The sequence below is a fragment of the Sciurus vulgaris genome (assembly GCF_902686455.1).
Source record: "Sciurus vulgaris genome assembly, chromosome: 13".
In the NCBI taxonomy this organism is placed as follows: Eukaryota; Metazoa; Chordata; class Mammalia; order Rodentia; family Sciuridae; genus Sciurus; species Sciurus vulgaris.
In genome coordinates this window covers 59422263-59439617 of record NC_136474.1, presented here as the reverse complement: position 1 = coordinate 59439617, position 17355 = coordinate 59422263, and the positions used below count along the sequence as shown (strand labels likewise).

Genomic DNA, 17355 nt, shown 5'->3' with positions numbered 1-17355 from the left:
CATTCTTACATCTGAAAACATTTCAAAAGGCATAGGGGCATTCTACCCTTTACTCAAATTTAATTTTGTTTACCTTCACATGTTTGAAAAAAATGCATGACACATGGTAATAACACACATAACATGCAGAACAATACGACTTACTTTGAGAGCATAGAGGCCTGACTTTCCAGGGATTTTGAAGAATGTTCCATCCCCTATCCGAGTGTTAGTGTGAAGCATTGCATTCAGACAGGCTAATGGAGAGGTTCCACTAGAAAATAAAAGTGTGCAAAAATGAAGTGATCTGAGATGTAGCTTCTGTAGCAAAACTGTTCTCTGACTCGCTTAAGAAAAAAAAAGAGAGAGAGACCTTCTTGCATGCCTTTTTAAAATATCCTCCCAACCCTGAAAACATCTACATTACAATAACAGGCCAGTCCAGTTTCCCCAAAGTTAATCAGATGCATCTGTCTTACAGGCTTCAGGCAAAAAGTCTCCTAAATTGAAATTATACTTTTATTCATAAAGCAACCACCACTGTATTTTAAAGAAACCAAAGTCCGAACTTTCATGTGGTGTTATTTTGTAAAATAACACTATGAAGCCTCAGATTTAAAATATTACAGACAAGTTGATGGTTGCACTTGAATGATCAGGGAAAAAAAAAAAAACCCAAGTTCAAGGGCAGCTCCATCTCATAGGTCGAAAAGCAACAAAAGAATAATAAGAACCGGGAAGAACTGATTTGAAATTATAAGTATTTAACTTACAGGACTGCATTTTTCACATGGCCAAATAGGAATATACATGTGTTCATTCTCTGATACAGCTCATACAATGACATCTTTTTCTCAGATAGGTCAAATAAAAAAATATGTGTTTGGGGATTCTGCCCAACTAATAATTATGTTCTGCAGTAAAGATGCAAGTGACTGAATTATGAAATTAGTTTTCTTAAAGAAATCTAACAATATTAAACTAATGATTAAAATATCAACACATATCTGCAAACATTAATGCAATTAATTCATAAACTTGCAAAGATGGTTATGAAATGTATAATATATATATATATATTTCTTGAGGTAAATTTTAGACCATTTTTTGTTTTGCTTACAAACCAATATTTTTGCAAGCCAGAATTTAAAGCCAAAATTACTGCACTTATTTGTGTTTCTATGTACATTAAACTTCCCAATATGCTTTAAAAAAAAAGTTTGATCAAACCAATTTTGACGATAACCTTATGTCTCTTACAGGTCTTTAACCTAAAATATTCTGGGACAAGAAGGCCTTGAAGATATCGAGTGTTCAAATTTTGAATTTCTGGGGTAAAAATGTCATTGTTATTAAATTAAAACTTTTCTAAAAAAAATTATCAAATTTCTTACTAACTACTAAAACTCACCAGTAAAATGGAAAAGTTGAATTGGCTGAGTTGCCAAAACACTCTAACAAATCAGTATATATATATATATATATAGATAGATAGATAGATAGATAGATAGATAGATAGATAGATAGATATCTCACAGTTAAAAAGGTTTATCAATATTATAATAATATAAGTAATCTGCATTACTTTAGGAAGCAGTTTCTCTGTGCTGTCACATAAATATGATTCCACTGGTTCTGACAGGAAATAAGAGTCCAAATATAAATTTGGTCATAGAACAATGCAACTGTAACACTAAAGTACACAGAACAATAATCTGTGTGCTGATGCACTACCTTTTCTTGTGAAGCAAGAAAATCGTCTCATGATTTTCTCTTACAAAAGAGTTTTATTCATATTTATGTGGGTGCAGGCATGCCTATAAAGTAAAATACATTCATCTCTGCTGAAAGGTCAATGAATGAATTCCAGATAAATAATGCAATGTGTGTTATACAGAACTCTGCAAAACATATACTTTCACATTATACTCTTCAGACAAAAGCACAGAAAATTAGAAGCTGGGAATGATTATGTCAGATTTTTGGCGTTTTAGTTTAGTGAAACTGTTAAAAATACAGAATTTCCATAGAGACTTGAAAAGAAGATTGTAACAGGACAAGTATAAAATATAATACATAAAAACTATGAAATGTAGATGTAAAAAAAAAAAAAAAAAAACTGTCCACCTAACATGAAACCTCATGATATTCCTCCTGCTCTTGATTACTAAACTCCTAATGTATACAATTCCAAGAACTCATATTTAGAACATTAAGGAACAATATAGAAAAACTAAGAAATACTAAATAAAATATCATTTTAGTTTACATTTTCTTTCTATATTAAAGGTAAATGTAGATGAATTGGCTATTAAGTAGCAGTTTGATGCTGTGCTTGCTGGAAACACATGTGCTAAGTACCCAGTTTCGTATGAATAATAAGCACTACTGAGCATGAATATATTATTAAATTATACTGTTTATTAACTTCATAAAAATCGAGATTTACTATAGAAAAAATTAAAAATGGTCATTCACAATCACATGAACACATATCTCCAAAAGATTCAATGACTACTGTCATTTCCTCAACTCTTTCACCCAAAATAAACATACGAAATTTTATTTTGGAAGTACTCAACATATGTATTTAAGAATTAGATAACATTTGACAACTCAAATCATTCAATGATACATCACTTGTTTTAAACACATTAAGGGTATTTCTTTATTGGGAAAAATACCTCATTATTCTGATCTATCTTATTTAAAAACAATTGAAAATTATCAAGTGTTTATTTAATGCTTATTAAAAAGTGAATGATTCATCCAAAGCAACAGCAGATACAATAGGAAAATATATTTTAAAAATCTTGCATATCATTTTTACTTATTGCTATTATTCTCAACATGAAGTCTAGAAAATCTGGACTCCTTTTTTTGAGGAAATAGATGATCTCAGTTAACTGCTATTGACTGAGAATAAGTTAGAGACATGCATTTTTTGTTATTTTTATATTCAGAAAATAATAGAATTAGCAAGTGTACATTCTATATAACTAAATGTACTTAAAACACAAAGATTAACTATGGGTTTGAAATAAAATAAAGCAAATACGATTCTGACGACTGTATTCTTAGATATCAGGAACACCTACGTAACATTTCTTATTTTTAACTTATTTTAAAAAATTATAGTTAATGCAAAGGTTAATCACCCCACTTAGAATTACAAAGTTTAAAATTGTGTCTCTGCATGTACATATTCATATATATACACATATATACATATATAAAACAATAAAATATCAATATTTTAACAAAATATCTAAGAGTTCAGAAGTTACTTACTTTCTAACAAGATGAATTGAAGGAATCATGATGTCCCAATTCATTTAAGGAAATTAAAGACAAAGGAAAGAAGAAAGTTAGTTTTCCAACATAAAACATGATTCCATATTTTATTATTTCCATACATAGGATAATGTGTAAGAACTAGACCAAAGCCTTAGATTTGCTGCCTATGGGGAGATGGGAAGGAAAAAAGATCACTGGGCTAAAAGTGACTTTGCTTTCTTTCCTAATTCTTCTATAATGTTTTCATTTTGTTCAGAATGCACATATATTTCCATATTATAAATATAATAAGAAATAAAGAAGCAGGACAATATATGTCACCAATTCTTTTCTTTCTTCCATCCTCTATAACTGGGACTTTTCCTATACACCTGCCAGGGTAGATATACAGCTTATTCTATTTATTTGTTTTTCCCCCTAGACTGTAGGATTGTGGAACCCTTCTGGTTTGTTTTCATTTCCCACAACCCCTGAAGCAGAACAGGGGTGGAATTTGGAGGCAGGGGAGCAGGCATAATTTAAACTGTCTAGACATCAAAGAACCCCCAGAGACACTTTGCAGAGCCCTGGTGCTGTGTGAAACACAGAAAAACCATTGCTTTATACCCTCAAATTGCTGATGGGACACACAACATTTTACTAATAGTAAGTAGGCACTTGGTGAAGGGAATGAATAGCCTGTGTATTTAAATAACTTTAAAAACCAGGAAGAATAGTGGAGAATGTGACTGAAAGACTATTTGTAAACATGACAGAGAAATATCATAATCATGAGCCTCCATTCCTTTATATGTAAAATAATAATGCTTTATAAGACAGTATTGAAGTAACCTAAATCTTAAACTTTATATAAATGTGGTTATTACTTTATCAAAACTTTAGATGGAAGCCATTTCTCATAAACATTTTTAAATCTCATTTTCAGATGTGGAAGTATAGAACATTAATCCTATGCAACATAAGTCTAAAAACCCAATAAATTAAACAAGCAATTGTTAAGCACTATTAGTTGCTATGATAAATACTATTAATATGAACAATTATATGCTCACTCTCTGAAAAAATATAAGAGCTTTATTCAAGTATTTCCAGTATCAGCTTTGAGAAAATATCTTAATTATAAAGGATAGATCTTTAAGTGAAAATTATGTGGGCCTCTGGCAGTGCAAATATGATTTTAGCTGTTGATATAGGATCTCTGTGTTTGCATTATGAAAATTAAATTGTTTATACTTTGGATTTGTGCACTTATATCAATATGTTATACTTCTCACAAAAAAATTTTTTGAATGCTAAAAAGTGAATAATGTACCTTTGGATTTGCCTATTTGTTTTCATATTTAATGGGCATGTTCCTACCAGTGGAGAATAAACTATTTTTTTACCAGTGAATGAGGATAACATCTAAGCACACAAAGTAATTTACGGTATATATCTGCTGCTGATAAAGCAGTAGCCTACATTAATAAAAAGAACCCTAAAAGTCAAGACCAAACTAACTTCTACTCTTAAGAAATATTACTACTAGTAAGAGATTTTCTAAAATGACTACAAATAAAATCTTTATTAAATCCTACAGTTTTTTGTATGTTATATGAATAGTACATGTATGTAAGATAAATTATGTAATTACTTTCTGAATAATCTCTGTACAAAATGTGCACAAAAATGACAATAAGCTTGAATTTGATTTTTAAGAACAGTATCCTAAACTGCACATTTCCTCCCAAGAAGATCACTACAGATAGTTTGAAGAACAAATGAGGAATAAGAAAGATTAAAGGTTAGAAAAACATAGGAATAACCCAGAAACTCAAATAAGAGATGGGTTCAATTTAAATTGGGTAAATTTCTAGGTAAACATATTTATGTGATTTTTTAGTATTTGACATTTCTGTAAGGTACAGGTAGAAATGTAATCCTAGTACCCTTTTTATCAGATGATGATATTAAAGCAAGAAATGATTGTCAAATACCATATATTGTGCAAGTTCAGACTTCAACCTTAACACACATCTGATTGACTTGAATATATAAAAAGACGTTCTTAGACTATAAACAGATATTTAAACTTAGACCTTTTATCCATTTCTATAGACTATCACACTACTACTAAACATAATAATTCATACAGTTACTAAATTAATGATAATTAGGAAACAAACATTTCAAAACTTTAATGGAAAGACAAGAGTTTAATTAGTATTATTTTAAAATAGGTCCTATAAGGACATTAAGAAATATCACTGTAAGTGTAAATAAAGCATATAATCTATTTTATAATTTTCTAAGATACTAAGATAACTTTTGCAATCAGTAGAGGGAAAACAATAGCAACAAATGATTATTATATTACTGACTATTAAGAACATCTATAATGTGACTGGGCTTTCACAACTGATCCTTATTCCTTATATTCCTGACAGCTACATAAGATGTAAGCATGATTCTCAGTTTTACAGATGCGGCTGAGGCTCAAATATTAAGACTCTTATTGATGTAATAATAACTAAGGGATAAAGTGAAATCCAAAATTGAATCTGATTCCAAAGTTTTACACTATCTTATATTCTGTCTCCACAAAATTGCCTGCTCTACTTCATCTACCGTGATAACAAAAAGAATAATATTTAGCACTTGAAGGAAACACACCAAGAAAAGCCAGATGTTGCTTGAACAGTAAGGTGGTTGACTCCATCTGAAGTCAATACTGTATATGGCACTGAATTCCACAGTGCAGATTTTAAATATTATAAATAAAGACCTAGGCAATAGAAGATTTTGTCCATTGTCTTCCTGTAATGCTATCCCTAGAAACTAAGGAAGAATGAACTTTGAGAAAAAATGACAGAGAATACAGACGTATAATTGAGATGCCTTTCTGGAATTGGATCATTAAAGAAAAACAACCCATTCATTGAACAAACATTTATTCAAACACTATATATGTCAAGTTAATCTTGAAATAAATTTACACTCTGACAGTGTTTTGCATGTAGGCTGAACTGAAGTGAATTTTCTGAAAATATATATAAAAGCACTAGGATTCGGGAGAAAGGCAGCCTGGAGGCACGTTGCAAATGTGGGGTGAACCATTTAGAATTGAAATGTTGCCCTTAGTTTATTCTAAGGAGGTGACTGCCATGTGATCATGTGTGAATTTCTCATATCATCAATTCCAAATGCAGCTACAGTCAATCCATGTCCACTGGTGATTCTCTGGGTCTATATACTTTTTCCCCAGCCATGCAAGCCCAAAGAAATACTGTCTGATCAAAACGAAAATTTCTACACTTTACTAGTCCTTATGCATCACCTTCCATCTCGTTAGCAAGAGTTAAGACCACTACTCCATTTCCAAAATCTGTTCTGTGGCATATTAGTCCCAAGTGATGCTCCAAAAACTGACGAATGTATTTGGAACACAAAATATGCTGTATTTTCCCCTGACAAATTTACCAAGTATATTAGCAATATATATTAAAATCTCTGAAAAATCCTGATTAACTCCTTATTTCCTACCCACATAATAAAAGAATTCTCCACAGCACAATATTTAGCAATGTTTCCAATTATATGCCAAAAAAAAAAAAAAAAAGAAAACAAAACACATGGAAAAAATGCTATACTATATTTATATGGTTAAGATCATTAGCAGGAAAGTACCTAGTAGTCATCATTCCCAGCATGCATCATTCTATGAAATCTTAAAAAGATTATTTTAAAAGGATACAATATATGTATTTTTCCATGAAAACATAATGCAATGTGATTTTTCCCTGTGTAAATTTATAAAATTGAAAAATAAGAATTTTAAATAGCTTTGAAAAATTACAAACAGTATTCATATATAATTGAAATATTGTGGATTTTCAAAATTAAATTACCCAATGGATGATACGGTGAACAGGAAAATCATGCTATTCATCCTCCTCATCCTCCTTCTCCTCCTTTCACCGCCCCCCCTTGAGACAAATATTTCTTAGACTATTCCAACTATTCTGCCTTCACAAAGTTATCTTAAATTTACATTTTTTTTTTTTTTACTTTCTCATATCCTCATCCAATCTTTGCCTCACTCACAAGAGGATAATTCTACAGCCTCCAATTGTTTTCTCTGCCTTCAATATCTCCCTGCTCCAATTCATCCAATACACTAGTGCCACTTTTCCTATTTAAAAACAAACAAACAACAACAACAAAAAAAAAAAACTCTGCTCAGACTGCTTTTTTAATGGGCTAAACCATTCACTGGCTTTGTTTTTTAATTTGTGGTTTTTTGCCCACCAAAGTTAAGTACCAACTCACCACGCCAACAGTGGAGTCCTGTACAACACACTTGGCTCCCCTTTACTTCATTTGCTCCAACCTCAGACATTCTCCCAGTCCCATCCAACTCAGTAACCCTGACTCTGGGGTTTTCCATCTCTGCTTTAGCTTGGGACTAGGCTTCATTTTGCCACTCCAGTACAATTTTTTTTAAAGATTTTAACTACTGCCTGTATAGTAAAGCCCTTTGTGACCAAAGATATCCCCGTTCCTCTGGAAAATCTCAACACTGGGCATCTCTCTCGTGTTTTTTTGTCTTCAAAAACTGCTTATACCTCTAACTTTGCTGCTCTTCCTACTTCTAAAATGTCTGGAAACTCCATAGGGGACAGGTACATATTTATCTCTGTATTACTTGACAAGTCATTCCAATGTACTCAAAATGTGTTGCAACTATGGATGCATAGACATCGAACGCCTATGATGAATATCATAATGGCTCCCATCATGTCTGTAAACCCTCCACATACCCATCTGAAGAGGTCGTCTTACATTGGCATGCCCTGCAGTTCTTTCTTGTGGAAATTCTTCCTTCCTTATTAATGTGATTTCAGTACAGCAATCAATGAAATGGTCCTATTTTCCCACCAAGAAGACTGATCAAATTACACTATGTCCCTGGTCATAGTGATAGGTCCATGGGAATTTGAGGTTTGTTTTTTGTTTTTTGGTTTTTTTTTTTGAAAATTAATAAACAAACAAAGGGAAAGAGTGTAAGTTATTTTCAGTAGGAACATCATCTGTAAAGACATAAATATTAGCTGGTGTATTTCTCTGCCTCCACAAGGATAGATCCTGCTGAGAGTAAGGCTACCCAGAGGAAAGCAGAGTAAAACAAAGGAAGAGGGTGGAAAATGATCCCACCAGATCTACTGCATTATGTAGTCATGTTGAAGATCAACCCATTAGATGTTGAAGTTAAATAAGCCAATAAATCCCCAGCTAATTTTATTTTCAACACCTGGCTAATAGCCTAAGTGACTTATATAAGCTGACCTTATTTTTATGTGCTTCAATTTCCTCATCTGTAAAATGATGAGTTTAAAACAGGTATGTTTTAAGGCTCTGTTAATCTCTTTCTGGCTAAGGTTTTAAAGGCAGCTAGTGGTTTGACTATTAGCTTTCCAAAGCTCATTCCACTTGGGCTGCCTGTCTACATGCTTCCCTCATTCTCACTGCTCTTTGCTCATATAACCTGCTAATTACCTCTCCAGCCTCTAAGGATCCTCTCTGCACCTCTGCAGGCAGCACAGCCTGTGCTGCTATTGTAGCACTTAGCTCTGGCCAGTCTAACACTGCACTGCTCGTAGCAGTAACTGCTGGAGGACTCTGACTTTATTAATGATTCTTCTGTTCCTCTCATAAGACCCTGCTGGCCTTAAACATGGCATGACTAGAAAACATTCAAGGCTCATTGAAAAGCTAACATTTCACAATTTGCAGAGAAGAACAAAATTTAAACCTTGAGGATTCCAAGTATTGGCTAAGGATGTCCAGACATGGGAATTATGAAATACTCTAGTGAGAACATAAACTGATATAAACAATTTGGAAAGACATTTGGCAATATCTAGTGAAAACAAGCATATATGCACTACAGATCAGTAATTCCACTTTTTGGTCTAACTCTAGAGAAACTCACACTTTTACAAAGAGATGTTACTTATTATGGTGGTTGGGCAGGAGCTATAAATATCCTAAAAGTTCAGTGGATATAGATATAGACAAACTTTTTACCCAGATAATCGAAGTAAAATGTAAAGTTCCAAACTTCAGTAATACATAATAAGTCTATAACAGTTGCTGCCTGAGGAGAAAGAAAAGGAAATCAAAGGAATTTCAGCTTTTTCTGTTACTTTATTTAAAAAAAAAAAAAAAAAAAAAAAAAAACCTGAAACAATTATGGCAACATGTCCAGAACTGCTAATTTCTGCTGGTATATGGGCACTCTACAGTATTTTCAAAATAAAAAAAATATAATTGATTGTTGTTACTGTTCCTTTACCAACAATTCAGTCTCTCCCTAATTCTATCAGATTTTCTGCTTGATTCAATTTTTGTTAATGGTTAATTTTTATGCAAGCAAATTAATATTTATGTACACAGAAAGTATAAAGGCAAATCATTATAGCTGATTAAAAGTCCCATTCACCTCTCCTCAATCCTACCCACTGTTTCAGAATAACAACTGAAAAATCTACCATGTTTTCTTTTAGCTCTTTCTGCATTTACATTCATATATGCATATATTCAAATGGTTTAAAGGTTTTGTTTTTCAAAACAAGAGCATAAAAGTAGGTATGCTTTTGTACTTAACATGATTGGAACGTTTCCCCACAGAACATTTTTTTGTTCTTAACAGTCTATAGAATTTTGAATTCCTTTAATATTCATAAAGCTCTCAAGAGTCTATAGAATACATATACTGCATCATGGCTTAAGTATTTCCTTATTATAGAATAATTAGTTTGCATATAATTTTGCCCTTTTAAATAGGGCAGCAATAAAGAGACCTGTTCATACCTCTCTCTCTAATTTGAAGAACGCTTTAAAAACGTTGATGGCGGTCAGCGGCTGGGGCAGGGGCTGGGGCAGGGGCTGGGGCTGGGGCAGGGGCTGGGGCAGGGGCTGGGGCTGGGGCTGGGGCTGGGGCTGGGGCTGGGGCCCAGTGGCAAAGCACTTGCCAAGCACGTGTGAGGCACTGGGTTCAATCCTTAGCACCACACACAAAAATAAGCAAATAAAATAAAGGCATACCGTCTATCTACAACTACAAAAAAAAAAGTTGATGGCTACCATCCAATGAGAGTACCTAGTTAATGAAGGACAGTATTAATCTTTGAATTTTTGATAAGCCAATCAAAGATAGGAGTGAAGAGATCATTCCAAGTAGAGGGAGCAGCATGAAGGAGCATAAATGGAAAGGACAAAATGTCCAGTGCAGCAACATGACTAGTTGGCATTTCCAGAGCAGAATATGAGAGAGACTAGGGTAGGGATCAGATTCCAGATGGAAGGCATGCATTCCATCATAGTGCATGATGTTTAGTAACTCAGTCTGAATGCCAGAGCAAGCAGCTTATACTTCACGCAGAAGGTGATGGTGAGCCCCAGAGGATTTCAACACAGAAAATGCTCTTGTCCGTCAGCCAGCACCAGAACAGAATTAAACTGAGTCACAATTAAAAACAGACCAATTAGAAACCTGTAAGACTGGGCTGCAGGAAAGATGGAAAGCTTCAACAGACAATGATGTTAGTATAAAAATGTGTTAGGACAAAAATGTGGATAAAAGTCAGGAAATACATGGGGGAGAAGCAGTAGGGTAGACAATGACCAGATGTATGAAATAAAGGAGAAGAAAAAAGTCAGGATTGCTTCAGGCACTAGAAGTGAATAGTGGTATAATTAAGATGGGCAATAAGGAGAATGACCTGAAAACAATATGGTGAATTTCGTTCTGGACTTTCTAGCTCAAAGGTATGCATCCAAAATTCAGAGAGACACACACATCACAGAGTCAATATTGGGGTTAGAGATAAACATTGGGAACTACCATTTCCTAGATGGCATTTAGAATGGTGACAACTGACAGGCACACTTGTAGAGTACTGAAAGAAAAGAAAAATTACTCATCTGAGTTTATTATATTCCAACTTCTGAAAACTATATCAGAGATCAAATATTTATGAGATCAAAGAATGGAAAAATCCTATAAAGATTTCATTGTAATATTGTAAGATCTATTCTAACATGAGCATATGATTATTTTATAAGCCAGAACAGATCTCTGAATTCACAAGGAGAAACAACTTATAAATAGGATGTTATCTAAAGGATCTTGCCAGCAGGAACCCTTCCTTTAACATAGTCTTCTTTTTCAAAGTAATACAAGAATATTACAAAACATCTGCCAATTGAAAAAAAAAAGAAAGATGAGAAAAATCACTCAATATCACAACTCCTTAAAATACTTTTGGCATTTTGTGAATTTTCTTCTAGACTGTTTTTATTTTTTCCCCTATTTTAAAGTTATAATTTACCTAAATATTGCATATTGCAACTCATGATATGTTCTTCCATACTACCACAAAACCACCATTAACATCATATCATATATGGTTGAACATTTTCTATCAACTTGTTCCAAGGCAGGGGTCTTCAATCTGGCTGCATATTGGAATTTTAGGTGAACTCTTCAAAAATGTGAATTTCAGGACCCATCACCTATCTATTAAATAAAAAATCTCTGGGTGAGTCTGGACATTAGCATTTTCTTAAACCTTTCCAAATGATTCCAATGTACACCCAAATTTGATAACCACTGATATCACCAGTGAATATATTATGTTCTTTATTTACAATTGAAATAGCATTGATTTGAGCCTCATAGTGCATATAATATCTTTTTCTGAGAATGAAGAATACTTTCTTAAGATGGGTTTGCAGAAGTGCCATTATTAATTCATGAGATAGAGGTTATTTAATGACCTTTGGTGAATTATGTCAACTGACTTTTCAATGAGTTGTGTGGGTTTAAACTCTATTAGCAAGAAAAGCACCATTTAGAATCAGGGCAAAGGCGTGGGCTGGTTAATTTATTATTGTACACCAAAAACATAATCTCCAAGAATGTTCTAACTTGCATTTTTATGACTGTTAGTAAGACCTGATGCTTATCCACCTATTTGTTTACTACTCATTAATCTTATCCACTGGAGGTCCTCTGTTCATGTCTTTTCACTGTGATGCTCTACAGTCATTATTTTTTCTTATTGTTTTAATAATTTCTTTATATAACCCTTCTAACGTGGGCACTAAAATATGTTCTTCATGGGTTTATTGTCATTTTTATATGCAGGCATATTATAAGCCAATTACATTCACCTTTTTCCTCATGCTTTGTTTTATAGCTTCCGTGAAGAGCTATTTCTCTATCAGTGATGAATTTAAATGTTAGATTTGATTTTTTTCTAATTTTTTCCCAATGGTATGAATGTTTCATATTTGAATATTCTATCAGGCTTGTATCTTCTTCAACATAAAACACAACTACCACATTACATGTTCAATAAAAATTTACCATTTGTAATGGCTTTCTATGATTCAGAAAGAAAAGGTATATAGTTCCCTTGTCCATTACTTCAGTTCAAATTCATCCTCCCACTCCTTCTCTGCAAAAGACTCTGGCACTACTTCTCTGAAATTCCTTGATCAGCAGAATGTCAAAAGAATTCAGCTCAGAATTTTGCTGGGTATGGGAAAATTTTACCTTTAAATGTTTGATAAAGGAAATGTCTAAAAATAACTACACGGACCACTACTGCTAAGACTGGCATTCAAAACACAAGACAAATGCCAATTTGATTTAGCTTTCTTCCCTCCTCTCTCCCTTCTCTTTGTCCACTTAAATTCTTTCTTTGTTCATAATGCCTTCTACTTGATTAGAAGTGTTAACACAAAAATATTTAATAAAGATAACCTTTTAGGGGGAAAAAAGTAACTCTGTTATAAAATGTGTTTTGTAAAATTCAAACACCATAGTTATTTAGGATGATATGAGGAGTATCTGTAAATTTTTGATAGAATTATAATGCAAAAACAAAGTTCATTTTACTAAAGGCCTAACTGCAAGATAACACTTCTTATGGAAATAGTGTGCTTTGGAAAGAAGTATAAATACAAAGACCAATGATTTGAAGAAACATCCTTCCTTTTCCCAAACTTAGCAATGTAACACTTAAAAATATATCTTAAGAATCAGCAGTAGGTCTAAAAGAAATGCAAAACACACCTAGTTCTTACTGTAATTTCACCCTACGGGAAATAGGATTCATGAGAGAGATAAATGGGAAGCAGGGATTGCAGAAATGCTTCTGTTTGCTATAACCCACAGTAATACTCTTCCATACAGAAAAAGAAAAAGTAAAATAAGGTTCAGGATGGACACAATCAATGCAAATGTTTAAAATAAACAAATAATGTTTCGGGCTATTAGTTTTGAATCTATAAAATTATATGTACATACATATTAATAAATTCCAAAAGTAATGCTACTAATAGGTATTGTAGGTATTACTGGTGTTTTATAGTGATAAATATCTTCCTCAGGAAATATATACATTTTGATGACCCATGAGGAGAAATGAATGTTTAGATAAAACAAGATTTCCTATACATTATTTGACAGTAATATCAATGTTCCAACCAGGCACACAGAGAATCCCCAGAGAACAACTGCAGTCAGGAAGAGGGAGAATAATATGTAAACAAAATTGGGGTGGCAAGGAAGAGAACTGGTAAGCTAAAGTAATAATTCAAGAAAAAACTACTTTAAACCCATGGCCCTATTTAACCAACTAACCAAATCGCAACTGATTAAAGAATTGTTAAAATTACAGAAAACTATTTATGTTTACTTAATAATAAGAGAAACATTTTTCTGTCTTCATTTCTTAATCTATTTAAAAACACAACTTGGGCTATCATGGTTTTAAGCAATGTGTCAAACACCTTATTGAAGTAAACACAACTCCAATCCAATCATTATCTTGAATTCATATTCCTGAAGTTTTATACTGCCACTTTCTTACAGCTTTCAGGAAATATTTCCTTGATGTTCCTGCCACCCAATTCCATGAAATCAGTATTTCATTTGAGCCAAACCGGGAAATCCTAAGGCACTGAATTCAACTATGAATGCTACTTTATGAGTTGCTAAGATAGCAATGACACTCAACACCATCAAAGAGCTTTACCTCTCTTTATGGCAAGAGGTTTGTTTTCTAAGGTTCCAATAAAGTAATTAATAACAACATACTATGCTAGAATAACAATAACAACTTTATTACATAGTACCTTCCTATTTCCAGATGCCAGTTTATAAGCATAGACACAACATTCTGGCTGTGCCTGAAATAAATCCATTGCGATGGTGAGAGATAGCTACCCATCAATATAAAAAGGAAAACTACCAATATGAATCCAAACTTCAAAGATAAAGACAACCATTTACTAAAATACACTATACGTATTACCTTTAGCAAAACCCAAAAATTCAACACACCTTCTGCCACGTCTACCGCGTTCACATGCAAGAACAGTGTAAGCAGAGATTCCACACAGAAAAATTCTGCAGATTTTTTAAAAAGCCTTTATTCACAGTAAACACCTTGTATTTGCCGTCAGATGTTGTCTTTCCTCAAATAATTGCCATCTGAGTACTTCATGCACTGATCTTTAAAAGTAGTTTCCTAGGATCCAATATAGGGATATCTTTACTTCATTTTCGGCACAAACAGTGAACAAATGTCAGAACAAAGATATAAAATCCAAACTCTACACCTATTCATCTCTTAAATGGTAAAACATTTGCTGAACCTAAAAATTATTCCTTTTTGTCACTTGGCTTGTCAAACTGGGTTGTAAGAAAAACTCTGGAAGTTTTCAAAACAAACATTAAGCTAGTACATTCCTGCGTCTCCCATTTCCTCCTTGGTTTGTTCATGCCTCCTAATAGGCATGTTTTTCTTTTTTTGTCTTTTTGTTCTTTTCTCTGGGGACTCCACTTCAAGTCTAACATTGGCTTACATCCCAATGTGACAAAAAGATTGAGTTCAGAATCAGCCAACCCAGACTCAAATACCAGATCTTCCACTTCTAACTGTGAAGTTAGGCAACATACCCAACTTCTCTCAGCATCAATTTCCTCATATGTAAAATGAAGAAACACCATCCACTTCTTCAATGTTACTTTGAGGATTAAATGAGCTAAAAAATAGAAAATGCTTGGCTCAGTGCCTGACACTGATCACTTACTGCATAAATGTTAGTTTCCTGCCCTTTTGCCAAAATGACATTCAACAGACAATTCTAATGATATTTACAGACACATACATCTGTGTTTCTTTTCAGTTCTTTACCTGTATTCCATTCTCAGGTCTAATAAAATTCTTTTATGTTCAGCACTCAACAAGATTTTCATTATTCCAAAGGAAAATAACTGAAACCATAATATATATATATATTAAAAAAAAAAAAAAACACCCAAAAGAGGTACCAAATTTCTAAGGAACATGTCAAAAATTGAAGAAACTATAGCATATTGCTTGTAAAAACTTAAAATGCCTGAGAAGTTTAAGGAAAATTATGTTGCAGAATTCCTTAAAAGTACAGCCCAATTTGACTCTCAGTAAAACAGAGTCAGAATAATGAAATGCTTGCAATGAAGAAAAAACAAAACACTTGCTGGGAAAAAAAATCAGCCATCAGCCTCAAGAATATTGATTAATGTCATCAGGCTACTTTACTTCAAAGAGCCCCAAGCAAAAGGGTGAACAAGTAGACTACAACTTCAGTAAGAAAGATTATGGAGACGTAGTCAATGTTCACAGGGAAGAATGTTCCGGATATATGCCAGAAAGAAAAATAAAATATTACTCAAATTGTAATGGGGTTTTTATGATGAGATAAATTTGTACTTAAAGTATGACCACAGTTTACACAAACTATAATTCTGACAGAGAAATTAGAAAGCACACCAGAGCCTCACGTATTTTCACTTTCCTACAAGTTACCCTTTCTCAGTTTCCATTCCAGACTGCTCCGCCACACTGACAAAACGGAAATAGCATATGTGAGCGACATCATTCTGGGAATCACTCTCATAACCTTCTACCCAGTCATTCAGATCACACTGCCTGGCCTTTGGGTGCCCAGTTGTCCTCTCATGTCCACTAAACATGAACTGGGAATGAGTGACCACTATGGGGTTCCATATGGGAAGACCCTCAATGTCCATTTCACCCACATCGCTAGCTGGTACCTACCCGGAAGGAATGAACGGAACCACTCCAATGTAATCCCAGCCACTCCTGCTAGTTCAAGCATTCGGTTCAGCATCACCTCATGACCAACACGAAAGCAGCTGAGGCTCTAATATAATCATCATGGAAAGTTGTCCCAAATCCTTCATTCGAGGAAGATCCTTCATACACACCAACGCTGTCTCCAAGCCATGCCGGGGTCTGAAACCAGACTGGAAAATATTATATATGTGTATATATATATAGTAAAACTCCCACAAATCACTCTTCTACTTTGTCATATTTATTTACAGCTACTAATTCCATCCTCTATGCATCACCTTTGCAAGGTGAAAATATGACCATTCAAGGAAAGATCCTTTCCACAGTAGAATGTAAACTTAAAGCACATGAAGACCTGGTGCTGCCTGGTAAGGTAGTTGAGGCGATCCCAAATGGAACATACTTTTTGTCCTGAAGGGAAGAGAGAAAACACAATATTGGTTTCCAAGGCTAATTTTCTAAACTTGGTGGACAGGATCAAACTATTCTGATTGTTTAAAAAGCCTTGGCATTTTCAGAGGGCAGAATATAGTGCCACATTAATTCCTGAAGCTCTATTTGGTATTACCAATTGTGCCTTGACTCCTGAATCCCACTGGGTAGATACTGCTTTCATGATCCTAACTACCACCACCTTAATTGCATTATCAGATTGTGCAGATCAAAGAGCTCTAAATCAACTGCGCTTGCTCATCATGGAGACAGGGCTAGGAACCTTAGAATGAACAACAACTTCAAATGGGAAGAAAAATAGAAAGTGATCAATCAAGCCCCAAGATCTATTATACCTTTAAAAAAAAAAAAAAAGAATTCAAACCAACTTTTTAAAAAAATCAATTTTCCTTCTCTCCTTAATAAACAGACTTTTTAGAAAAAAGGTGAT

At 33.6% G+C, this 17355-nt stretch overlaps 1 protein-coding gene across 2 annotated transcripts in view; it reads right to left on the bottom strand.

Annotated features, from left to right (window-relative positions):
• Positions 1–17355, bottom strand: part of ASXL3 (ASXL transcriptional regulator 3) — a 168048-nt gene that overhangs the window by 101277 nt on the left and 49416 nt on the right. The window contains exons 1-2 of one of the 2 annotated variants that reach the window (XM_079109309.1): positions 3271–5263; positions 145–253 (exon numbers count right to left, since the gene is read on the bottom strand). In XM_079109309.1, coding sequence (XP_078965435.1) covers positions 145–253; positions 3271–3314 — 153 coding nt within the window. In that variant the 5' untranslated portion in view covers positions 3315–5263. Of the gene's footprint in view, positions 1–144; positions 254–3270; positions 5264–17355 lie in introns of those variants that run through there. The other variant, XM_079109312.1, reaches the window with a different exon arrangement.